Source organism: Microtus oregoni, unplaced genomic scaffold (assembly GCF_018167655.1).
Source record: "Microtus oregoni isolate MIOR12 unplaced genomic scaffold, Mior012 000044F_ref0000062, whole genome shotgun sequence".
Lineage (NCBI taxonomy): Eukaryota > Metazoa > Chordata > Mammalia > Rodentia > Cricetidae > Microtus > Microtus oregoni.
The window spans coordinates 958,541-983,411 of record NW_024543218.1 but is presented as its reverse complement, the minus strand read 5'-3'; the positions used below and the strand labels follow the sequence as shown (position 1 = coordinate 983,411).

General features: G+C 44.2%; 1 protein-coding gene across 2 annotated transcripts in view; it reads right to left on the bottom strand.

Annotated features, from left to right (window-relative positions):
- The window catches only part of LOC121434799 (myomesin-1-like), a 127,544-nt gene that overhangs the window by 63,586 nt on the left and 39,087 nt on the right, over positions 1-24,871 (bottom strand). For both annotated transcript variants that reach the window (XM_041633771.1, XM_041633770.1), the window contains exons 10-14: positions 22,894-23,055; positions 12,807-12,948; positions 9,278-9,477; positions 6,250-6,306; positions 1,601-1,725 (exon numbers count right to left, since the gene is read on the bottom strand). In XM_041633771.1, the coding sequence (XP_041489705.1) occupies positions 1,601-1,725; positions 6,250-6,306; positions 9,278-9,477; positions 12,807-12,948; positions 22,894-23,055 (686 nt within the window). The remainder of the gene's footprint in view (positions 1-1,600; positions 1,726-6,249; positions 6,307-9,277; positions 9,478-12,806; positions 12,949-22,893; positions 23,056-24,871) is intronic.

Genomic DNA, 24,871 nt, shown 5'->3' with positions numbered 1-24,871 from the left:
TACAAACAATTCTTCAACTGTTCTCCTGTAAGCAACACTAGTGAAACCTACTGATTACCAAAAACTCAAACAACAATAACAAAACCTCCAAAAACCAAAACTAGACAAGAAAATAGAAGGGGGAAAAAAACGGGGGGGGGGGGGGGGGCGGTCAACAGGAGAAGAAAGGGAAAAGAGAAAATATGAGTTGCACAAAAATGCCATAATGGAAGTCATCATTATTCATAATCAATAGATGTTACTACACTTCTGAAGTTTGTATATTGGCCAGGCCTGGTGGAACAAGCCTGTAATCATAACCACTTAGGGGGCAGCGATAAGATCTCAAAAGTGGGAAGTCTATCAGAGCAGTGGTCTGGTGCGTATGAACCCTGGGTTCAGTCCCAGCGCTTAAAACACATGATATCTGCACCCTGTTTTTATATTGTCGCCTAATCTGTAGATAGATGTCTCCATAAACCTATATTCCTCAGAAATGGATCCTCTCACAGTAACTGTAAGGGAAGGTAACCTAACAGTTATTCTGAAATTGAATAATCAGAATAATCCAGATGAAAGAAAAAAAACTGAATTCCAAATATTTTATATAAAAAAAACTTTTTATGTAATTATGCAAAGATGAAACTTAAAGCATAAGCACTAATCTCATTTTTGTTAACAATAGCACATTACTCTGAATAAATACACAAATGTTTTTACAGATCAGCCAAAAACACCATCTCAATTAAATCCTGATCTCAGTTTTGTGGCAGTGGGCATTGAGGCAAAGGCATCACAAATCCTAGGCAAATGCTTGGTCAACAAGTGACTTAGAGCTTCATGTTAAACAAATTCTTAAATATCCTCTCAGAAGCCATGATCTTGTGAAGGAGGATTCTGTACCACGCGGTCTGGATTCTCACCTCTAGAAGCCATGATCTTGTGAAGGAGGATTCTGTACCACGCGGTCTGGATTCTCACGTGTTTCTGTGCTGGCAGCACAATCACTTCCTTCAGTAATGCCCTGGCCAGCTCTGGGCACTTCCCCACTAGCCGCTCACAAATGCTCCCCAGACCCCTTTGGATACGGCTACACAGCTGGCTCCCGCATCATCCTTGCCCAGCTCATCAAGCTGTCCTCTAACGGTCTGATCCCAGCACGGTTATAAGACATGTGGGGGAAAGAATTCTCCAGCATCTCAGACCGCTTCATCACCCAGCCCCGATCGATTGTGTATGAAGAATACGGCTTCACCTCGCCTTCCTGTTTGGAAGCAGTACAACTTCTCTATTCCTCTTGCCCTCTACCCTCATCATGTTTCATCGTTCTGACAGAAGGACCAGTAGACAGACAGCCATCACTAGAGCTGTTCCATCACAAGAGAGACGGGAGCTACTCTAGAGAACAACGCCATACAGGCAAGCTATAGCGCAGGAACATGAGGGAGTCTCGAGGCACCACGATGAAGTTCTATGTGTTTTTTATATTTTCAACAGAGACAGTTCATAATCTACGCGAATTTAAAGAGTTTAGTTATTCCTGCTGCTGCCCTACTGTAACTGCTCCATTGTTATCAGAAATTAATAGGAGGTAGCATAGGGGATAATGCCGGGGTCTTACCTTTTCTACAAAATACATAATGCCCTCGTGACCGCGCTGGCCAGGGGGTTTCCAGCTCAGCACTACGTAGCTCCGGGTGGCCTCAGTGACAGAGAGGTCTGTGGGGGGGCCAGGAATGATACCCTCTGAAAAACAACAAGGTAAAGTGAGGTGCACGTATTCAGGGGAGCCGGAGACACATGGAGAGCCACAAGTGCCTCTCTCTTCCTGGCTCCACAGTGTAAAGAAACCTTATCTATAATAATAATAATAATAATAATAATAATAATAATAATAATAAATAATTCATTCATTTGGCTATTCAGATGCCACCGTGCATAGCATACAGACAGACCAAGGGAACCTGCGACTGGATTTGTCTTTATATGATTTACCACTAAACTGATGTAGAGGGAAATTGAACCACGCAAAGAAGTGTGTGTTTGGTTCCAAAGTACATAAGGGAAAAACTGAAGGCTAGAGTGGGCCACGAGGTGGCAGGGTTGATTTCCGTGCCAAGGTCAAAAGTGTGGGAGTCACATGGTATCCTCTGGATCTACCTCACAATTACGACATCTTCATTAGAAAAATGTCTTCCCTGCCTTCCTCTTCTTCCCTCATTCCCTTCTTCCATCCCCTCTGCAACAGCTGAATTCCCTGCCACTTTGAAAAGATTTGTTTCCTCAGAAAAAAATGCTCAAAGGCATTTCTACAAATTTAAAAATATCCAGCATCAAACAATATAAACTCAAAATACCTGGTATTAACTAAAAGAGAGGGAAAAAAAAGTGTGTATAGAAAGCAAGAAAATAAAGCCTATATTATGGGGAAGGATCATTAGTAACAAATCCAGAAATGCCACAGGTGACAGAATTAGTAACATCTGTGATAATTGGGAGACAAGGACACGGAAGCGGCTACAAACATAAACCATGGTTATAGACATTCCACATGGTCAAGAAGGTGAAGACTGGGCTGGAGAGGTGGCTCAGTGGTTAAGAGCATTGCCTGCTCTTCCAAAGGTCCTGAGTTCAATTCCCGGCAACCACATGGTGGCTCACAACCATCTGTAATGAGGTCTGGTGCCCTCTACTGGCCTGCAGGCATACATGCAGATAGGATATTGTATCCATAATAAATAAATAAATATTAAGAAAAAAAAAAGAAGATGAAGACTGGGGGGACACAGCACCAATGAGCTGGGAACCAATTTCAGTGGCCTCAAGTGGCGCATAACCAAAACTCCTAGTAGAGGAGAGAGAGAGGAATCCACTAAAAATAAAGAACAACAGTGGAACCTCCTCAGAACAGAGGATAGCTATAAACCCACAGACCCGAGAAGCACAATACATAGGAGGAAAACCACTGATGCACATCATAATCAAAATTCTGCAGTCAGTGATAAAGAGAATATCACAGAAGCAAGCAAAGAAAAACTGTACTGCAGACCCAGGGACAAAAATCACAGTGACAATAGTTATTGTTACAGTACAGATCTGCAGCACCAGGAACTAAGTTCTCTCTCTCTCTCTCTCTCTCTCCCTCCCTCCCTCCCTCCCTCCCTCCCCCCCCCCCCCCTCTCTCTCTCTTCCTCCATTAAACAGACGGTGGGATTCCAAGCCCCTATGTGATACTGACAGTCTTGTCAGGGATGGGACATGGGAAAGAATTCATTGACATTTTATTGATTCAAATGAGGAGAGTGCAGCTATTACATTTCTTAAATAATTTAATTGTTACATAAATGCAGGTAACTATGAAAACCATAGATCGCCTCCTGAATGGTGGCTATTTCCTTAAGAAGTCAGGATGTCTTTATTCCATAGTGACCCCAAGTGATTTTGATATTTCATTCATCTATCCACAGAAGACTGGTTTAAAGTGTTTTTACAAAAACACAGAGAAACACCCTGTCACTAAAAGAACCTAAATGATTGTTAGACGCTGAAATAACTACAGCGTTTTGGGAACGAAGGCTACCTTCTGTGGCAGGCTGTCAGAAACTGGTTTTGACCAATTTAATATTTGAGGGTCTAAATATCAATAATCTAGCAATTTATATCAAGTAATTGTGTTTCCGTGGATGAAAACTCATAAACTTCTCAAGCCATTTCCCTCTCAAACGGCATTGTTAAGACCAAAATGTGCCACCAGGAAAGAGGAGGGAATCTGCGACACCTCCCTAAGCGAGCGTTTACGTCACTGTGGAAGGGCTGATTCGTAGCTGCATCTCAGGGCATCTCTGCGGCTGCTAACATCAAGCTCTGCAGCTCTCAGCAGTGCTCTCTTCATGGGAAATTAACTTAGGAAGCTGCTCTTGGATTCATTCATTTCCAACAAACCAACTCAAGAAAAATATCTACATTTCTAGGACTTTTGCCAGAGTTTTAAGTTTAAAGTTAAAATGTGCAAAGACTTGTTTTATCCTGCAAGACTTCCTGTTTCTGAGTTGGAGCATCACAATATGGCACATGTTCTAGAAACGTTTCCCCGGTACCAGTGTCAGGGCTTTGTGTTCAGTGTCGTTACCCTGTGTAACATTGTAAGGTTTCCCCGGGACCAGTGTCAGGGCTTTGTGTTCAGTGTGGTTACCCTGTGTAACATTCTAAGGTTTCCCCGGGAGCAGCGTCAGTGCTTTGTGTTCAGTGTGGTTACCCTGTGTAACACATTCTAAGCAACAAGAGCTGTTCTCACCAGCTCTTCTGATTTCTTAGGCAAACTGCTACTTTCATTACTTCTCAGTTTTTCATTTATCTTTAATCTGGCTATTCCAAATGCACTGGAATAATTTTTAAAATCTTGATGTCTGGTCCATGTAGCTGCAAAACCTCCATCCGCTCCTGTGACCCAAGTCCTCCCTGACCCATGGGTCCTCGTGCCGTTGTTACTGCCTCTCAACTGGACTAGTTCTTCAAAGTACTGACTGGAAACTGTCAATCTAGAATTCTATACTCAGTGAAGATCTGGACAAGAAGAAAGGTGAAACAAAGACCTTTGCACACAGACCAAAGGGGAAGCAATTGCTCAGCAGAAAATCTGCACTAATAGAAAGGTTCATTAGAAAGAACGGCTGATAACCCAGGTAAGATCGGCATATGCTTTTCCACACACTGAGGAACTCAACGGTGTTAAATATCATCTGAGTTTCAGGATCTTTGTAGAAATTGATAAGTTGATTTAAATTGACAAGAAAAGACGAAGAATTAGAATAGTTAAATAGCTCTGGGAACAATGACACAAGATGATAGTGCTCAGACTCCCTGACTTCTACCATAAGTCAGACTTATGAACAAAGGAAGACCATAAAAGCAACAGTAGCCATTATGATACTGATGTAGAGAAAACAAAACTGGCTGGTGGGGATTCCAGAAGTAGGTGCACGGGAGTGAAATCAGTGGAACTTGACTGTGGTGCCGAGGCAAATTCCATGAGTAAAGGTTCTATTTCAACAGACAGTTCCAAGACGCTGACAGCCACATGCAAGTCCCAATAACGGCGGGTTCTCCGTACAGTCTAGAAACAGTAACCTGAAATAGGTCACTTGTTGAAACAGAAGAGCAAATGCCCTAACATTTTTAGGGGAAGAAAAGAAAGGCGAAATCCTCAGACCTAACAACAATGAATGTCAACTCACACAGAGGTGAGACGTGAAAGGATGTTTGGTACCAGGAGAATACACGTCAAAGACAGAGCCATCACAACAAGAATGCTAGAAAGGCTAACTTAGAAAGACTGCTCGTCCCAAGGACTAGGGACCAGTGGTCTCTCTAGGAATTCTCGCATGGTGCTGATGGGAGTGTAAAGTGGATCAATCATCTCGGTAAAAACAGCAACTCCTATGAAAACGAAACTCACACCTAGCAGAGAGCCATCTCTTCCACTCTCGAGGGTGTGCCCTAGAGACGTGAAGTGCACACATCTACGCAAGCACATCTGGCTTACAGAAACTTTAACAGGACATGGATGAATTGTTATTAAATTATAGGTGCACCTACACAGACAATAAATCACAAAGTAAGTATGCTAACAAAAGGAAACATACAAAATGAGTATGGCCCTATCTATGTAAAATGTGGACAATACAAACTGTAATGTACGAAAGCAGGCCAGAGATGACCTGGAGACAGGGGAGGGTCTTAGAAGTCGTGGGCATGTTTGCTGCTTTGGTCACAGCAATGATATCACACGTGCATACACATAAAGCTTAGCAACGTGTACGTTAGCATATGCACAGTTCATCATATGACAACTACACTACAGTATGTCTTTTCAAATGAAATGTGTCTCTTTGGCTTAGCAACGTGTACGTTAGCATATGCACAGTTCATCATATGACAACTACACTACAGTATGTCTTTTCAAATGAAATGTGTCTCTTTGGCTTAGCAACGTGTACGTTAGCATATGCACAGTTCATCATATGACAACTACACTACAGTATGTCTTTTCAAATGAAATGTGTCTCTTTGGGGCCTGGAGGAAGTGTGTTCTTGGCCTGCACAAGGCCCTGGGCTCAATCCCCAGTGCCGCCACCCCACACACGATTCTTTGATATGTTATTTCAGCTACCATCTCTTTCCAAAGCTTCACAAACGATTATGTATATTTACAAGCAAAGCTAAATTGCACAGCACATCAGTTGTGGCATCTGGAGCGGCCAGAGTTTGTACCTGTAGGTTCCTCTTCTGTGACAATGATCTGTCCAGTCCAGGGCGCTGAAGGACGACCTAAGGAGGACAAGCATTAAAGTCGCACATTCCCGAATATGCTTCTGACTCTTCGACAAACCAATAAATTGGCCGCGTTAGTCAAATAGGTTCTAGTTCATAGTCTTCCTATGCACCTTTGCCAACATGTAGAAGGTACCATGGGAACCCAGCCCTTCCCAGAACCTAAAGTCTCCCTGGACTGAGCTGAATTTCCTGAGTTCTACATATCAGTACATAGCCCCCTCCCCCACACCACAGGCTTCCCATTCCTTCTTCAGAGACAACACATTTGGGAGAAACACACCGAGGACAGTCATAACACAGTAGTTCTCTGTCTGGTATCATGAAGGTCAGGAGAGACATGAGGCAGATTAGGCATGAGAGCTGAATGGGGGCAAAGCGTTCCTATTATGCTTTGAAAAGTGCTGTCTATGGGACATGAGTAAGGAAGACAGGAGAGAGAGGTATAATGTACAGAACTCCGTCCTATGGCCCTGACAGCGTGGAAAAGAGAATGGTGGGTGGGAGCGATGGCTCTGCAGGTAAAGGTGCCTGCTGCCAAGACTGATGACATCGTGAGTTCAATAACAAGGACCAGCACAGTAGAAGGAGACAACCAACTTCTAGTAACTGGTTGTCCTCCGACTTCCACACAAGCACTGTGGCATGCATGCCCTCCCACACACAAATATACCATATAAACAGAGAGATAAGGTATGATAGATAGATAGATAGATAGATAGATAGATGATACACAGACAGATAGATAGATAGATAGATGATACACAGACAGATGATAGATAGGTAGATAGATAGATAGATAGATAGATAGATAGATAGATAGATAGATAATAGATAGATGATTGATAGATAGATAGATAGATAGATAGACAGATGATAGATAGATAGATAGATAGATAGATAGATAGATAGATAGATAGATCATAGACAGACAGATGATAGATGGATAGATAGATAGACAGACAGACAGATGATAGATAGATAGATAGATAGATAGATAGATAGACAGACAGATGATAGATAGATAGCTCATAGACAGACAGATGATGGATGGATAGATAGATAGATAGATCATAGACAGATGATAGATAGATAGATAGATAGACAGACAGACAGATGATAGATAGATAGAAAGATAGATAGATAGATCATAGACAGACAGATGATAGATAGATAGACAGATGATAGATAGATAGATAGATAGACAGATGATAGATAGATAGATAGATAGACAGATGATAGATAGATAGATAGATAGACAGACAGACAGATGATAGATAGATAGATAGATAGATAGATAGATAGATAGATAGACAGACAATAGACAGTTTAGGAAAGAAAGGAGTAGAAGAAAGTGTGCGATGGAATTGACTAATTTAACAGGGAAAAGAGACTGAATGCAATGCGAATTTCCTTGGAATTTTGTGGTGACACTAAAAGTAACTGAGGTAAAGAATAAAACTGTAAATGAAGAGTGGACCTGTTGCAGGAGATAGCTTTTTCTCCTCCTCCCTAGGTATCTGACAGCGTCCGGAAACTCTAGATTAAAACTGGCAAATAATACCACTGGCATGTCCGTGAGTGTCTTCCATGGTCTGCCCTCGGCTAACAGCTGCTGGCCCGTGAGTGTCCTCCATGGTCTGCCCTCGGCTAACAGCTGCTGGCCCGTGAGTGTCCTCCATGGTCTGCCCTCGGCTAACAGCTGCTGGCCCGTGAGTGTCCTCCATGGTCTGCCCTCGGCTAACAGCTGCTGGCCCGTGAGTGTCCTCCCTGCGTCTGCCCTCGGCTAACAGCTGCTGGCCCGTGAGTGTCCTCCATGGTCTGCCCTCGGCTAACAGCTGCTGGCCTGTGAGTGTCCTCCCTGCGTCTGCCCTCGGCTAACAGCTGCTGGCTAATGTGTGACAAGGACTACTGGGACAGAATGAGATGCTACTACTATCTAGGGATTCTTAGGATGTCATTTTATGGTCCCTTGTTAGGGGATGCCATACAGGTTCCCACTGAAGGCATAATTTACGTACCTGACTTCGATATTCAGGCTCAAAAGATAAATATATGAAATGATTGTTTTTAAGATCTTTTAGATTATATTTTAATTGTGTGTGCACGCGCGCATGTGCGCACTTGCACAAGTCTGTGTGTGTGTCTGTATGGGGCCATGTGAGTGCATGTAAGCCACAGAGTACATGCGCAGGTCAAAGCAGGAGCTCCTTCCTCCACGTGGGCCCCAGGCACTGAACTCAGATAGTCAGGCTTGGCAGCCTTTACCTGATGGGCCATCTTGACAGCTCAAGATTATTTTATATTACCTAAAGGGAAACCCAAATTTGGGTCAGATGTAAATTTGTTTTTTAATCAACATGGAGAAGCCCACAGGATTGGATAGTAATACTTGGACAAAGACTTCAAGGTAAAGAAATTCACTTTGGCTGGGTACTGCAGAGGCAGGTGGATCTCTGTGAGTTTGAGGCCTACAGAGTGAGTTCCAGGACAGGCTCCAAAGCTACACTGAGAAACCCTGTATCGAAAAACCAAAAAAGAAAAAGAAGAAGAAGAAGAAGAAGAAGAGAAAGAAAAAAGAATAAAAGAAAGAAAGAAAATCACTTTGAACCATAAATCCAGTTATATTTGGAATACACTAACAATGTGAATAAAAATGAACTTTGGGCTTTTGTTCCCATATTTTATTCCAGGCCTACAGTTTAGAACACAAATTATCAAGATACATTTTTCTGAGTGATTTTATAAAGATAAAATAAAATAGGTTTTAAAAAGCTCAGAAAATGAATCAAAAGCAAATATTTTTTATGTTCTTGGACTCACCCGAACCACAGGAGTTTCAGATCACCAATAGATGTTTTACTCTTGCCGCCCTCTAGTGGACGGAAGAGGAATTACTTGCAGTGACACCGCAGTATTTTTTTTTTTAAAGGTGCGGGGAAGATGTAGAGAAATGAAGAGGGCTTACTTTTAAGTCTAGCTTTCTCAGCTGCATCCAGAGCAGCCACGGGCTCAGAAACTCGAGATGGCAGGCCTATTCCAGTTTTATTCACAGCTCGGACGCGGAATATGTAGGAACGACCCTCTATCAAGCCGGTGACTAGAAAGCGAGCGAATTTCACAGGTGTGTCATTGCACTGAGACCAGCTGTCCGTGCCCACCTCGCACCTGAGGAAAGAGGGGTCAGCAGGTTACGCCGAGGACGGCTAAGAGCAAAGGTCCAAGGCACACATTCCCCTGTCACCTCAGATCGTCTCTGTGTCAAAACCTGCAATACCTGCATGGCTTATTGGGGCTAGACTTCAGACACTCACGACAATCCCACCCACATTCAATGTGTCCTTCAAGCTGTTCCTTCGGACATTTCAAGCATGTGTGTGGGGGGGGGGGGGATGGAGAGAGGGATGGAGGGAGGGAAGGAAGGAGGGAGAAGGGAGGGAGGGTGGGAGGGAGGGAGGGAGGGAATATGAATGTAGGGTACAGGCATCTACCTTTACTAAGGCATCTTACCAGTCAGCAATTTATCTTTTTTAGCCTGAAGAATGAAGCCTCATTCTTCCCGAAGGAGCAGCTGGGGGGAGGGCATGTGTGTTGTGAAGAGGAGTTAGAGTAAGGAAAACATGTGTGGATCCAGAATCTTCTTGTTGTATTTTTAATGTATGGGTGTTTTGGCCGCATGGATGTCTGTTCACCCCTTGTGTGCCTGGTCTGCCAAGGACACAAGATATTTTAGATCCCTTGTAACTGGAGCTGCAGACAGCTGTGAGCTGCCATGTGGGTGCTGGGACTTGAACCCGGGTCCTCTGGAAGAGCAGCCAGTGCTTTAACCACAGAGTCACCTCTCCAGAATCTTTATAGAGAGTTTTAGGGAGAGCCCTCACTCATGTCCTGCTGACACTTTTAATTTCACGGTTAGTGATATTTTGTCTTCTTTAGGCATTTTCATTTAAAATCAGAATTATGGTAGGACAAGTCGGAATCTAAAAAGACAGCCGTGCATCTGGGAATGGTGGTGCACATCTGCAAGCCTGGCATTTGGGAACTCAGGTGGAAGGACCTTGAGGCCAGTCAAACCAGCCAAACAGAACAGAACAGGAAACTGTACTGCAGTTTGGGAAACAGTGTGCTGTTTTCTTCCTTGATGATCACTGTGTGTGTGGGTACAAGGGTCGGAAGGTTGCTGTAATCTATTTGTTTCTTTTCTTTCTGCGTCCTCTGTTCTCCCTCCAAGGTCTTGCTATGTAACCTGAGCTGGTTTTTGAACCCATGACCCTCATACCTCCACCTCCTAAGTGCTGGGCCTGCACGCCATGTCCAGTCACGCTTGTCCCTTTAACGATGTGGCTGAAGATTCCCATGGGAAATGAAGTGGTTGGACACTTACTTCTAGTTGCTAGCTAATGAAGTAACTTGGTTCCCAATAACAGCGGCAGGGGACTGCTCAGGAGACAATATGAGGCTACTAATCCAATCAGCTCAACATTAGCGACTCGGTGTTTGAGTAAATTGTGCAGCCTTATGACAACGTGATCCCTTGTTTTTCACAGTTAGTACACAAGGCTTGTAGTTTGCAGTACGTCCCCTATATGACACTATGTTTAAAATGGATAACTTTCGAATAGTTCTCATGGGAGGACACTTCCAGGAGCAATCAGTATAAAACACGGGGTGGGGGGGTCTTCCCTTCTTCACTCTCGTTTTACATTCTCTGATAGGGATAACATGGATGATTTTCTTCAACATTACGTAAAGTCTTATCAAGCTCATGCCTTCCGTCCACCTTCCCACACCTCTGCTTTGTAGAGTCTAGAGTTGCTGGCGGGGTGGCGCAAAGCTGAGGGGTGCAGTAGTTTTCCTAGACCTATTTCCCAAGCTTCCGTCTGGACTCTCCCACCTCCCCGTTCAGACTCTGCCATGATGGCATTAGAGCACGCCTCTTAACCTTCATTTGTGCAGGGGAAAAGGTGAAGGGCATCTTTTCTAGAAGCTTCTATAGCATGTTGAAGCAGAGAGAGCACTGATCGACAGCTGAGCTGATAGCGGAATTCTGGCGCTGGGTTTCCTACCCATGTGACCTTAAGCAACATAATGTTTCCTTGTGGCGTGTGGCTTCGGCCGGCCCTCTATTTCCTACTTGTAATAAGAGCTAGGCCTCTCTGGGATGGTTATGGGTTAGTGATAACAAGGCCTGTCTGGGATGGCTATGGGTTAGTGATAGCAAGACCTGTCTGGAATGGTTATGGGTTAGTGATAGCAAGGCCTGTCTGGGATGGCTATGGGTTAGTGATAACAAGGCCTGCTTGGGATGGCTATGGGTTAGTGATAACAAGGCCTGCTTGGGATGGCTATGGGTTAGTGATAACAAGGCCTGCTTGGGATGGCTATGGGTTAGTGATAGCAAGGCCTCTCTGGGATGATTATGGGTTAGTGATAACAAGGCCTGCTTGGGATGGCTATGGGTTAGTGATAGCAAGGCCTCTCTGGGATGATTATGGGTTAGTGATAACAAGGCCTGCTTGGAATGGCTATGGGTTAGTGATAGCAAGGCCTCTCTGGGATGGCTATGGGTTAGTGATAAACACATGCAGTGTTTAGAGCAGTATCAGAGCAGACAGTAAATATTGAACAATGTGCACTGATTGTCTCCAATCTTTCATAAAATTTGCAGACCCCTCAGCTATTTGTCGAAGACAACAAAGCAGAACTGACAGTAAGAAAAGAACTTATGCAAACCTCCAAATTCATCAGAAGTAGGTGGAGCCTCCATCCCATTTCATGTCTACGGATAAACAAGCATCTCTCTGGAAGGCACTGAGCACAGCGCGCACAATTTACTTACTGTTACAAGCAGAAAGTTTAATACACTGACGTAGATCATCTGTCTCTAATTGTTTCCACAGACAAAAGCAGAAGGAATTGGGGTAACTATCAGAAGAGAAACTGAGTCAGAGACTCACATACTTGGGCCAATAATCTAAATTTGTTGCTTGTATTACCCAAATCTAGTGGATATGAACGTATAAAATCCTAAGTACTGAAGACTGTAATCAACCAGGACTCATACGTAAGAGTGTAGTCTAACACTATGAATTTTTGCTATTATTTCTTATATAATATGGATAACTTGAAACGATATTGTATGGTACAAGGAATTCATTTGTGCTCCTAAAGGCAGTAATAATTGCCATACTAGGAACGTGGATGCTAAGAATATTGAATGTCAATTATGTCATTTCTGCATTGGCCTCTGTTGTTAGGTTTACAACGTCATTACATTCTTGCCAAGTTAGTGTCATAAGCTGGTTGCCAAATTCAAAGAGTTTATGTAAATAAGTAGGTGCTAATATGTATGTATGTTTATATATGTATTAAACATATATGGAGAAAGAAAGGGAGAGGAGGCGAAAACTAGAAGAGAAAGCTTTCACTTAGAAATAATGGGAACAATCAAGAACACATCTGTACATCCACAGACTGATATCAGGCCAAGCACTAACTTATCGATAAAGTATCCAAGAATAGGGCTCCCTCCATCCACAGCCGGCTGCTTCCAAGAGATTATGATGTAATCTTTGTTCGCATCCAAAGGCACCACATCCAACGGTGCTGCAGGGGCTCCTTCAATCTCTGCATCAGCATCTGTGGAGACAGAGGGGGCCTGTTAATCGCTCACGCAGACTCCGCCAGCTTGGCAGACTGAGGTCATAATGCCCACATTTCCTACAGAACATGGTAGCTACATATTTGGCTTCATAGAGCAAACTTCAAATCTTACAATTTGTTTGTCAATATAACAAGGTGTGCTTTTCCCTTTTGTGGGAAGAACGCTATGTTGGAAAATAAGAAGAGCTCTGAAGAGAATCCGTGCGTTTTGTCTCCTTGCCCTTGCTTCCCAGAGTTGTTGTAGAATATCTTTAAAGTGCACTTGAGCGTATCTGGGAGTGCGTTTCCAAGACCATAAGATCATGACAGCTCTGGCCCCATCAGAGGTTTAGCCCAGTGCTGGTTTAACAACTGATGATTGGTGAGCAGGGGACTGCGGAAGGAGGAAACTGAGTCGGGTCAGTGGGACACGCGTTTAAAGGGTAGCTAACACTTGCCCTGGCTCCTTTTTGCCACCACCCCCTTCTGTCAAGCTGACGTGAGTTGAGCAGGTCTGTTCCACCTAGTCTGCTACCCACTTGTCTCACCACGGGTCCTGGAATCTGGGGCCAGCCTACCAAGGGCTGAAGCTTCTGATACTGTCAACTAAACTAAACCCTGTAACAGAGCCTGGCAGATACAAGAGGTAAACAAACAAAAGTCGACGCACATAACGACTATTCCAAAACTGAGGGTACTTAGGAAAAGAGCTCCAACACAACACCCACATTTTTTTTTAATGACAATACTGTTTAGTTTATTAACTCGGGTTTCTAATTAACTAACTTTTACATCTTTTTTTTATATTTAAATTTATTTATTTATTAAGGATTTCTGCCTCGTCCCCGCAACCGCTTCCCATTTCCCTCCCCCTCCCCCGATCAAGTCCCCCCCCTCATCTGCCCGAAGAGCAATCAGGGTTCCCTGTCCTGTGGGAAGCCCAAGGACCACCCACCTCCATCCAGGTCTAGTAAGGTGAGCATCCAAACTGCCTAGGCTCCCCCAAAGCCAGTACGTGCAGTAGGATCAAAAACCCACTGCAATTGTTCTTGAATTCTCAGTATTCCTCATTGTCCGCTATGTTCAGCTAGTCCGGATTTATCCCATGCTTTTTCAGACCTAGGCCAGCTGGCCTTGGTGAGTTCCCAATAGAACATCCCCATTGTCTCAGTGTGTGGGTGCACCCCTCGTGGTCCTGAGTTCCTTGCTCGTGCTCCGTCTCCTTCTGCTCCTGATTTGGACCTTGAGATTTCTGTCCGGTGCTCCCATGTGGGTCTCTGTCTCTGTCTCCTTTCATCGCCTGATGAAGGTTAATATTCATGAGGATGCCTATGTGTTTGTCTTTGGATTCACCTTCTTATTTAGCTTCTCTAGGAACATGAATTATAAGCTCAATGTCCTTTATTTATGGCTAGAAACCAAATATGAGTGAGTACATCCCATGTTCCTCTTTTTGGGTCTGGCTTACCTCACTCAGGATAGTGTTTTCTATTTCCATCCATGAGTTTAGTGAAAGTCTACGATTGTACAGGAAACAGGAAATTGACTGTTTATGAGGTCAGCTTTCAGACTGTGAGCCCTTCCCTCACTCCTGAGGCACAGCTAATTAATGGATCAGAAGGAAATGAAAGAAAATATGTCATCAGTAGCCCCTTAACTGAGAATAATTAAAGACCCCGATAACCCTGGGGGAGGGGCCCATACTGCCAGTTCTTCTGAGCATATGAACAGCATTTTCATAGACAGAATTGGTTAGGACATCCTGGGACACACGGGAGCCACTTACCCAGGAGAAAACACCCCTGTCAACTGAACAATCTTTTCCTATGATCTATACTTCTGTAATGCTCGTGAGCTACAAAGGTGTTTTATATAACAGCCAAAACATTTGCAGACTTCCGGCTTTAATGTTAATAAGTTTGCATTGTATGTGAAGAGTTGAGATCACTTGGATTTTGGGCATTCTTTTCCATGTCCCATAAACCATCGGGGCATGCTCTCTGGGCAAATGTCTCCTGCAGACACGTGTGCTGAAGGAAAACAACACTAATAAATCATGGCCAAGGCTGAACTTAGAACCCTTCAAGTGTTTTCCTGGGAGCATGTCTCTCTCCTCACCAGCTTTGTGAGAGGGTAGGAACAGTGATGCTGCTGCGGACGCTGGCGGGTACCAGAAGAGGCGCCTTTCTAGAGGGACAGCTGGCAACAGCACAGACGCATTCTGTGATAAAGACCGATGAGTCTACACACTGATGGAGAGAGTCCCATGTTGACAGAGTGGAGTCTAATTAGCTCAACAGTCACTGGATTTGGTGTGTGATACAAAACAGTGCACACTGTAACCGATCACGGAAGACAGGAGGTGTCCAGAGAGCCAGGGCTCGGAATTTTTGTAACACAGTTTACAAGATGCCATGCAGGGGTGGGCTTGATGATCTATTCCGTTATTTAGGCATTCATTCATTCATTCACTCATTCATCCACTCTTGGCCACCTCTGGACCACACCTCCATCTGCTGACCCTGAGGAAACCCTTCCCAGAAAATTCTGCCTCAATGATAGTGGTTGCTTCTTAATCATAGCTGATTCTCTAGCCTCAGGTGACCAGCATCTGCTGTCCCAGAAAAGCAAAGGTTTCACCTTCGTGGTCCTTAGTTGAAATACCACTAGAACAACCACTAATTTGACTGTGTCTCTGGAATGGGGGCGGGGGGGCCTCTGGGGATTTTTCTTCATAAACAATCAAGTCTTCCTGTATTATCTTAGACTTTTACGAATCTTGGGTGTAGGTATTGTGTCAAAGTTGTTAGCCCTAAGTTCATTTAGTATTCTTCTAGGTGCTCCTCCTGGCTAGTTTTATGTCAACTTGATATAAGCTGGAGTCATTTGGGAGGAGGGACTCTCAATTGAGAAAATGCCTACACTAGATTGGCCAGAAGGTAAGTGTGTCATGCATTGTCTTAATGAGTGATTGAAAGTGATAGCACCCATTATGGTGCTATCCTTGGGCTGGTAGTTTTGGGTTCTATAAGAAAGCAGTGTGTGGTGTGTTGATGAGAGGGGGGGGAGGGAGCAGGCAGAACAAGCCAGTTCAAGAAGTATTCCTCTATACCTCTGCATCAGCTCCTCCCTTCATGTTCCTGCCTCGGCTTTCCTCAGCGATGGATTTATAAGTTGAAAGACAAAATAAACTCTATGTTGCTTTTGGTCATGGTGTTTCACCACAGCAATAGAAATCCTGCCTAAGACAGTACTAAACGCAAAAGTTAAAAGTTAAAAATAAGTATTGCTCTTGTTCTCACACCGTGGGGAGCCAAGTATGCTGGGAATGCCAGCCACACAAGTGTGGAGCGCTCTCACACATGCCTGGTTCGCAGCAGCTGCTGCTGCGCTGATGTGAAGACAGTGCCCACGCAGCCAGCATTTACCTCTTCCAAGCTTCTGCCTTTCTCTCTCCTAACCTCCAAATAGCTGAAATTTTTGTAGGCTGACAAATTGGGTCAATACCAGATTAGCCTGCTACTTGTCACAGTTTGGCCTCAGACATAGGCAAATAATAACCTTTTTCTAAAACATTATCTTGTTGTTTATATTTATTATAAAGGTAGCACAGAATTATAAAATAAATGGTAATCAAGAAGTTTAAAATCTCCTTTAACTCTGTAACTCAAAATAATGACTACTGAAATATTGGCTTAAGCCTTTTTAGATTTGTTCTATTTTTATATTTATAAACTAAAAGATTTTTTTTGAGATGTGTTTTGACATGTAGTTTAGGCTGGCCTTGAACTCAAATCGTCCTGCCTTGGTCTGCTAAGTGCTAGGATTATAGGCATGTGACAACACATCTAACAAAACCATAATGATTATTATTATTTGTAGCTCAGGAACTCACTATGTAGCCCAGGCTGGCCTTGAACTCATGGTGTTCCTCCTGCTTCACCTCTCTTCTTCAAGGATTACAGTCATATTTGACCACATTTGGCTAAATATGATCATTTTTTAAGTAACCTGGGTCATGGTCTTCATGAAATCTGCTTCTTTTCCTTGATATATTTCAATAAGTATAGATATACATCATTAGTTTTCATCGCTGTGTAGTATTTCATTGTTTACACGGAGCATGAACTTTATTCATATATATTTATGCATCCTTATTAAAATATGCATATGTAAAGACATTTTATTTTACTGTTCTCATATTGGTGAACATCTGGATTTCTCCAGTTTTCTCTAACATTTGTCTTCACCTTTGTCCCCTCTGTCCTGGGACTGGAGAAGCTGAACTGCGTGTTTTAAATACATAGTTGCAAAACACCCTCAGAAACTCTGAAGCTACTCAGAGTCACGGGAGAGTTGTTTTCCTTATGTGTACTGTGCTGTATGGGTGTGTGCACGTGTGTATGTGGGTAGGCATGCATACGTGCACACATGTATGGAGACCAGAATCCAAAGAGGGGTGTCTTAGTTGGTCTACATCCTGCTTTTTGAGACAGTGTCTCACGAAACCAGGAGTCTGTGGAGCCAGCTAGACTGTCTCTAACGCTAGTCTCAGGGGTCCACCTGCCTCTGCCCCAGCCCTACGCCCTCAAAGCTTAGGTTATAGGTGTATGCGCTATGCCTGCCTTTTACTGGGCGCTGCGGGCTTAATGTTTATTCAGCGGTCACTGAGCTATTTCCCCAGCCCCACAAGGGAGTTTTAAAATCTTGTTATCTTTTCAGTATGGTAGATAAAGCATCAGCTGTCTGTAATTTAGAATGCTTCAGTTCCTAATAACATTTTTTCCATATACTTGCAGGCTCTTCCTTTATGGTATTTCTATCTCGTCCTCTATAATTTTATTCTCTCTCTCTTTCTCTCTGTGTGTGTGCTTGTGCAGGGGACGGATTAAGGCGGAGCAGAGGATGTAACACTATTTCTGACGACAGCAATGCTTCCTTTATGGTATTTCTATCTCGTCCTCTATAATTTTATTCTCTCTCTCTTTCTCTGTGTGTGTGTGCTTCTGCAGGGGACGGATTAAGGCGGAGCAGAGGATGTAACAACTGCTGGCACTATTTCTGACGACAGCATAGGAGGCTCTTCTCCTTTTATTGTTTTACAAGACCTATATTGTTATGACACACATATTATCTGTGTAATAAAAGCCTGTCCAAATATGCTCAGCTCCTCGATGTTTCTATAAAACATGGTGTTTTACATGCGGACCGTGCTGATATAGAAGCTACTCTGTAAACAGTGAAAATTCCAGAACCCCCAAAAGAATGCCTTTTAGTAGCATCACACGCCACCGTGGGAAAAGTTTAAAAACACATAAAATAGCATTTGAAATGCTTTGCAGTTCTGAAAAAGGTCATATGAATGTGTCCTATGATCCAACAATTCAACATGTGGGTATATATTGAAGAGAAATAAAAAACTGTCCCATAAATATGAACATGAATATAGGTAGTACTAGCACCCTTAAACATCCAGCAGTAGAGATGGTACGGTTGCTTAGCAACTGGTGACATACAGACAGCATGAAGCGCATCTCCATACTGGATACTACTCTAGCAACAGAAGGAATGAGCTACTTTATGTATTATGATGTGATGACATAAGGGAACCTCAAAACGCTGAGTGGAGGAAGCCTGACTCACAAGAACACTGATGTCCAAAGATGCCCTGAAAGAAAATTTGTAGACATGGAAATAAATTGTGGCTGAAAAAGCCATGACTGGGCATGGGAGTGGTTCAGGGAAGCTCAGAGTGACAGAAATATTAGATTATTCCTTAGAGAAGGAAGTCATGGGTGAAGACTGCTTAACTCTGGAAATGTATTTACAGGCATTCGTGTATACAGTTAGTGTGGGAGAACTTTGTGTGTTTATATCTGAGACCTAAAATACATCGTTTCAAATATTATTATTTGAAACTAGGTGGGAGAACATTTGCTCTGCACACAAAGCCCAGGCCTGAGCCTCACAACAGGGCAATAGCAGCAGTAGTAGTAATATAAAAAATACACTTTCCTAAAAGTTGTCAAGTTCAGAATTGCAGAAATCTTCCTTTTTAAATTTTTTCCAGTTATCTTACTCAACCCTTTTGTATTAACATCTGATAAATTATAACGTCTTTCCATTTCCTTACTTTGTGGGATGTGAAAACCGGTGTGTGGGATTTAAATGCTGGCCCCTGCTCTGCATCTGGAGTCAGTCCTGTGACGTCTCATCCAAGTCTGGCAGACACAGCGTAGGTGGGGCATGGGAAATGCAGAACAGCCAGACCAGGCCAGGGTTCCCAGACAAGGCCACCAAGGGTTTCATCTCTGCTTTGTTGCTGGTTTGCACAACTGGAGACAACGTCCAGTCACGTGAGATGAGACACTCAGAGGGAAAGAGAAGCCTCATTATCTAGCCAAGCTGACCCAGGTTCTTCAGCTAACCTAACTTCTGGATGAGTCCCAGCCAGCCTGTTTCCATAGCAACCTTTACGAAGGCCACCTCCTCCGTTCCCTCAGCCATACCTGACTTTACCCACAGTGCTTCTGTGGAGAAGATACTCTGACATGCTTCCCAGCTGTTGCGGATGTTCATACATCTTTTATCAGTTGCTGGTTCGTGACCGAATTTAGTGATCACTTGTCATTGTTCAACTTGGCTATGGTACAGAGTATTGAGTGTTCACAGTACTCATTCTTCCTGCTTCTGTTTGGTGTTATGACCACTAAGTGCTGGCAGGGAACACACGGGCCATCTTTGGTGAGTGTTGTACATGGAATATTCAAAAGATCTGCTCACCAAACAGAAGTGATGTGAGCTTCCCCATCCCCCAGCCCCCCACTTCTTTCCTTTTTCCCTCCTAAGCTGGAATGAGAGTCTGGGACCACAGCCTGAAAGAGCAGACCCTGGGATACTGCACATCATGCTGAGCAGAGCCAACAGGATCACCATCTGTCCTCTAAAGCGACAGGCTTCCAATAGATCAGCCCCACTGTCACAGTGGGTGGGTGCACCCCTCGCGGTAGGCCAGCTGGACTGGGACTGAATAAGCATGGGATAAAACCGGACTCTCTGAACATGGCGGACAATGAGGGCTGATGAGAAGTCAAGGACAAGGGCACTAGGTTTCGATCCTACTGCATGAACTGGCTTTGTGGGAGCCTAGGCTGTTTGGATGCTCACCTTCCTGGACCTGGATGGAGGGGGGAGGACCTTGGACTTCCCACAGGGCAGGGAATCCAGACTGCTCTTCAGACTCGAGAGGGAGGGGGAATAGAGTGGGGGGAGGGGGAGAGGAGTGGGAAGAGGGGGAGGGAAATGGGAGGCGGGGAGGAGGCGGAAATTTTTCCAACAAAAAAAAATAAATATATTTTAAAAAAATAAATAAATAAAGTGACAGTCTTAGCCAAAAGGCCGGGAAGTGAGAGACTGGTAGACGTAGGAAGGAAAATCTTCAGTGGTTATCTCATCTCAGCAGCTGAGCCGGCACCCTAATTAAAGTCTTAGCTGAGGCCCCAGAAGACATGTGTCCTTAACTACTGTTGTTGTCTGTGGACCCTTCTCAGGCCCCTTCTCAGAACAATGCAATGCTTTGATTTTTAATTAAATTTTGTGATATGTGTGTTGTATGCATGTGGCAGGTGTGTGCTGATGTGTGTGTGTTGTATGCATGTGGCAGGTGTGTGCTGATGTGTGTGTGTTGTATGCATGTGGCAGGTGTGTGCTGATGTGTGTGTGTTGTATGCATGTGGCAGGTGTGTGCTGATGTCTGTGTGTTGTATGCATGTGGCAGGTGTGTGCTGATGTGTGTGTGTTGTATGCATGTGGCAGGTGTGTGCTGATGTGTGTGTGTTGTATGCATGTGGCAGGTGTGTGCTGATGTGTGTGTGTTGTATGCATGTGGCAGGTGTGTGCTGATGTGTGTGTGTTGTATGCATGTGGCAGGTGTGTGCTGATGTGTGTGTGTTGTATGCATGTGGCAGGTGTGTGCTGATGTGTGTGTGTTGTATGCATGTGGCAGGTGTGTGCTGATGTGTGTGTGTTGTATGCATGTGGCAGGTGTGTGCTGATGTCTGTGTGTTGTATGCATGTGGCAGGTGTGTGCTGATGTCTGTGTGTTGTATGCATGTGGCAGGTGTGTGCTGATGTCTGTGTGTTGTATGCATGTGGCAGGTGTGTGCTGATGTCTGTGTGTTGTATGCGTGTGGCAGGGGTTGCTGATGTGTGTGTTGAATGCATGTGGCAGGTGTGTGCTGATGTCTGTGTGTTGTATGCGTGTGGCAGGTTTTGCTGATGTGTGTGTGTTGTATGCACATGGCAGATATGTGCTGATGCATGTGTAGACCAGAGGCTGATGTTGGGCATCTTCCTTGATCAATCTCCACCGTACCTTTTGAGACAAGGCCTCTAACTGAACCCAGAGCTGGCATTTTCAGCAAGAGTGGATGGGCAGCAAGCCCCGCAGATCCTCTTACAGGAGTCTCCCTAGCACTGGAGATACAGGTGGGAGTCATTCCCTGGCTCCAGGATCTGAACTCAGGGCCTGAGCTCACTTGGCAAGCAGCTCACCAACTGAGCAATCTCCTGAAGCAAGTAAGAACAATGACTGATAAAAGGCTCTAATGACAGAGTGAGTGGGAGTTTTGGTCTTATTGTAAGGCATCTGGATGGCACCCGCAGTTCCATCTCCATCAAAATGCCTATTTCTATTTCATACACAAGAGATAAAAATTAGTAAATCATCTGTATTATTTAGATTTTTAATTGTCTGTGTATTTTGATGTTCTCAATTCTTTCTGACCACAGAGAGACTGCTCTTCCCAGGCTACCTGAAGCTTAGTGACAGCAACAGCAACCTATCCCCACAGCAGGGCTAAGACATGCAGACCAAGACCCTGAAAACACTTCTCCTTCACCTGGCCCACACCATCCGTGATCCGCCTCCCACACCCCTACCTGCCCTCTACCCTTAACAGAGAGGACTTCCACATCCTACACTCCTCCAAAGTCAGTCTAACAACTCCAGTAAAGGCCACAGTTCAAGTTCTCCCAAGTTTGTGGCCTTCGGCCTCTGGAGCCATTGGCCCTGGAGCTTTTCCACATGGCCCTGAGGAGACTCCTGTCTCTGAAACCTGTGAGCAGAAACACATTGTTTTCTTTTTCTTTTTTTTTGGGGGGGGTGGTGGATTTTTTTCGAGACAGGGTTTCTCTGTAGCTTTTGGTTCCTGTCCTGGAACTAGCTGGAACTAGACCAAGCTGACCTCAAACTCACAGAGATCCACCTGCCTCTGCCTCCCAAGTGCTGGGATTAAAGGCGTGCGCCACCACCGCGCGGCAACAGTAAATTGTTTTTTAAGTAGTTTTCTTAAGACTACTCTGTGTCTCCTCTGTGGCTGTACATGCCTATTATGTGAAAAAAAACATAGAGCACAGGCTGAAAGTGCCAGGATCCCATGCAGAGCAACACAGCACCGCGCATACCTGGCCCACTCAAGACAGCAGTGGAAAAAGAAAGCTTAGAACCAACAACTGACAGCTTGTAGAAGAACTAAGTCCCATCACCCGTTTCCTTCCAAATCAAATCAAAGCCATTGAAGGAGTTTGGCATGAAATAATACATTTGCCATCTGAGGTGCTTATTAAAGAGAACTTCTCCAAATAACGTAGCCTCCTCCGTGGTGGCTTCCATAACTAAGACAGCTTTGCACTTACTGCACTGCGTCCCACTAAAGACAGCATCCTCTGTTAGTGACCAACATGCCCCAGAAACCAGGTACCTCTGTGTTGCTGCCTGTGGGGATCTCTTGGACTAGGTCTAGATTCACTGGAAAGTAATATTCCTGTTCCAGGTTAGCGGGGGGATTTGTAGATGACTCTTCTGATGGAAACATGTTTGCACTGACTGTGGCCTCAGTGTTTTAAATGTGGTTGTGTCTTCTGCTTTTCGCCAGGTCTTACCTCGGACAAAGACATAAGCGCTGTATTGCTCATAATACTCTCCCATTCGCACACGGATTGTGTAGAGGCCTTCGTCTTCTTTGTTGAGGTGGGAGAATGTGAGTGTTGCCCGGTCTCCACTCCAGTTCATGTTCACCCATTTTGATGGAGAAACAGGTGCTCCTAGAAATGTAAAAAAACAAGCAAATTCGTTGACTTTACTTCCTCGGCTCCCTTTCTTCCACTCCTCTCCCCTTCCTTCCTTCCATACGGAGAGTCACTTGACTCTTAGAACTCTGTAGCTCTTTAAGCCATTCTGGGGTGTCTAATATTAGGGAAAATGCTAGACAGAAGTGAGGGGCTCCATGACAGACACATAATTTGTAACATCTGACAAAATTAAATTTTAAAGCTCTTTGTTCAAAGAGCAGAGAAGTTCAAAGAGTTGAGTTTGCCTCCGTGCTGGCTGGTTTATGTCAACTTGACACGGGCTAGCGTCATCTGAACAGAGGGAACCTCAACCGAGAAAAATGCCTCTCTAAGATCCAACTGTAGGGCATCTTCTTAACTAGTGATTGATGGGAGAGGGCCCATCAATTGTGAGTGGTGCCATCCCTGGGCTGATGGTTCTGGGTTCTATAAGAAAGCTGACTGAGCAAGCCAGGGGAAGCAAGCCAGTAAGTAGCACCCTCCATGGCCTCTGTGTCAGCTCCTGCCTCCAGGTTCCCCTACTGTTTGAGTTCCTGACCTGACTGCTAAGCGAAACTGTGATGTGGATGTGCAGGGTAAAGAAACCCTTTGCCTCCACGGTGCTTCCTCACAGCAATAGGAGCCCTAAGACAGCCTCTTTTTGTTTTTAAAATATTCTGTTACTTATAACAAGGGTCATACAAACTACAGACAAATTTAGTGCCATAATTATGTGCAACAAATAAATATAAATTTTAATATTCTAGAATTGGTGAATGTTGAGGAAGATTTTTCTAACTGTACAAATTATTTTTGTATTGTCTGAACTTAATTTCTAAATGTAAATTTATACAATTGTATTTTAATGTTTATTCTGATTTGTCCTTTAACTTTTAGAAGTCATGATTCATATACATTCTAAAGTTCCTGCTTATGCATCCCATCTCTGAGTTTTCAGTTGTAAGCATAAACTAATTCTACAACTGTCCTTTTGTTAATAACTGGTCCACTCAGAAACTTATATGCAAAACATGCTCTGTCTATTGAGTGCTACTATCTTTAAATTATATTTTAAGACTCAGAGCCAGAGGATCAAAACTCTGAGGAAGACTAACCTCCTCATATACGTTACTTGCAAAGTCTACACACTCACTGCGATGTGTGGTATTGCACTGCTAAGTTCGCTGTGTGCTGGTCAGACCTGTCTCTGCACACAGCCCACCGAGGTGAGCTCTGTGGTAGGTGGGGAAGCCACCTCCTACTGTGGGTCTCCATACTGTTCCCTGCAGAATCTCTTCTGTTCTCTGGGGCCACAGCCACACCACAGTTACCACTTCACTGCTGCTGCCGCTGGGCCACAGCCTTGCTAATTCCAATCTGGGCCCGGTCATGGTCCCAACCACCATGTTGGAACCTTAAGGGCCCCAGACTGCTCCAGGTGTCCACATGTACATCCGATGACCAGGCCCTTAGCTTAGTGGGCATGTTGCCCATGACCCACCACTAGTCCAAGCCTGTGATTGTCTGTATTAGCACTTGACCTGTCCCCTCTGCTATGTGTGTGCTGTGTAGTCCCATAGAACTTCACATATGAAATGTAAGTTCACAAATAAAATGAGAGATGGTTCAGTGGTTAAGAACACCAGTTGCTTTGCCTGAGGACTTGAGTTCAATTTCCAGCAGCACCAGGTGTACACGTCGATCTGTAACTCCAGTTCAGGGGGACCTAATGGCCTCTTCTGTCAGGGCATCCACATAATGTACAGACATATATCCAGGCAAAACATCCATACACATAAAAATACATTTA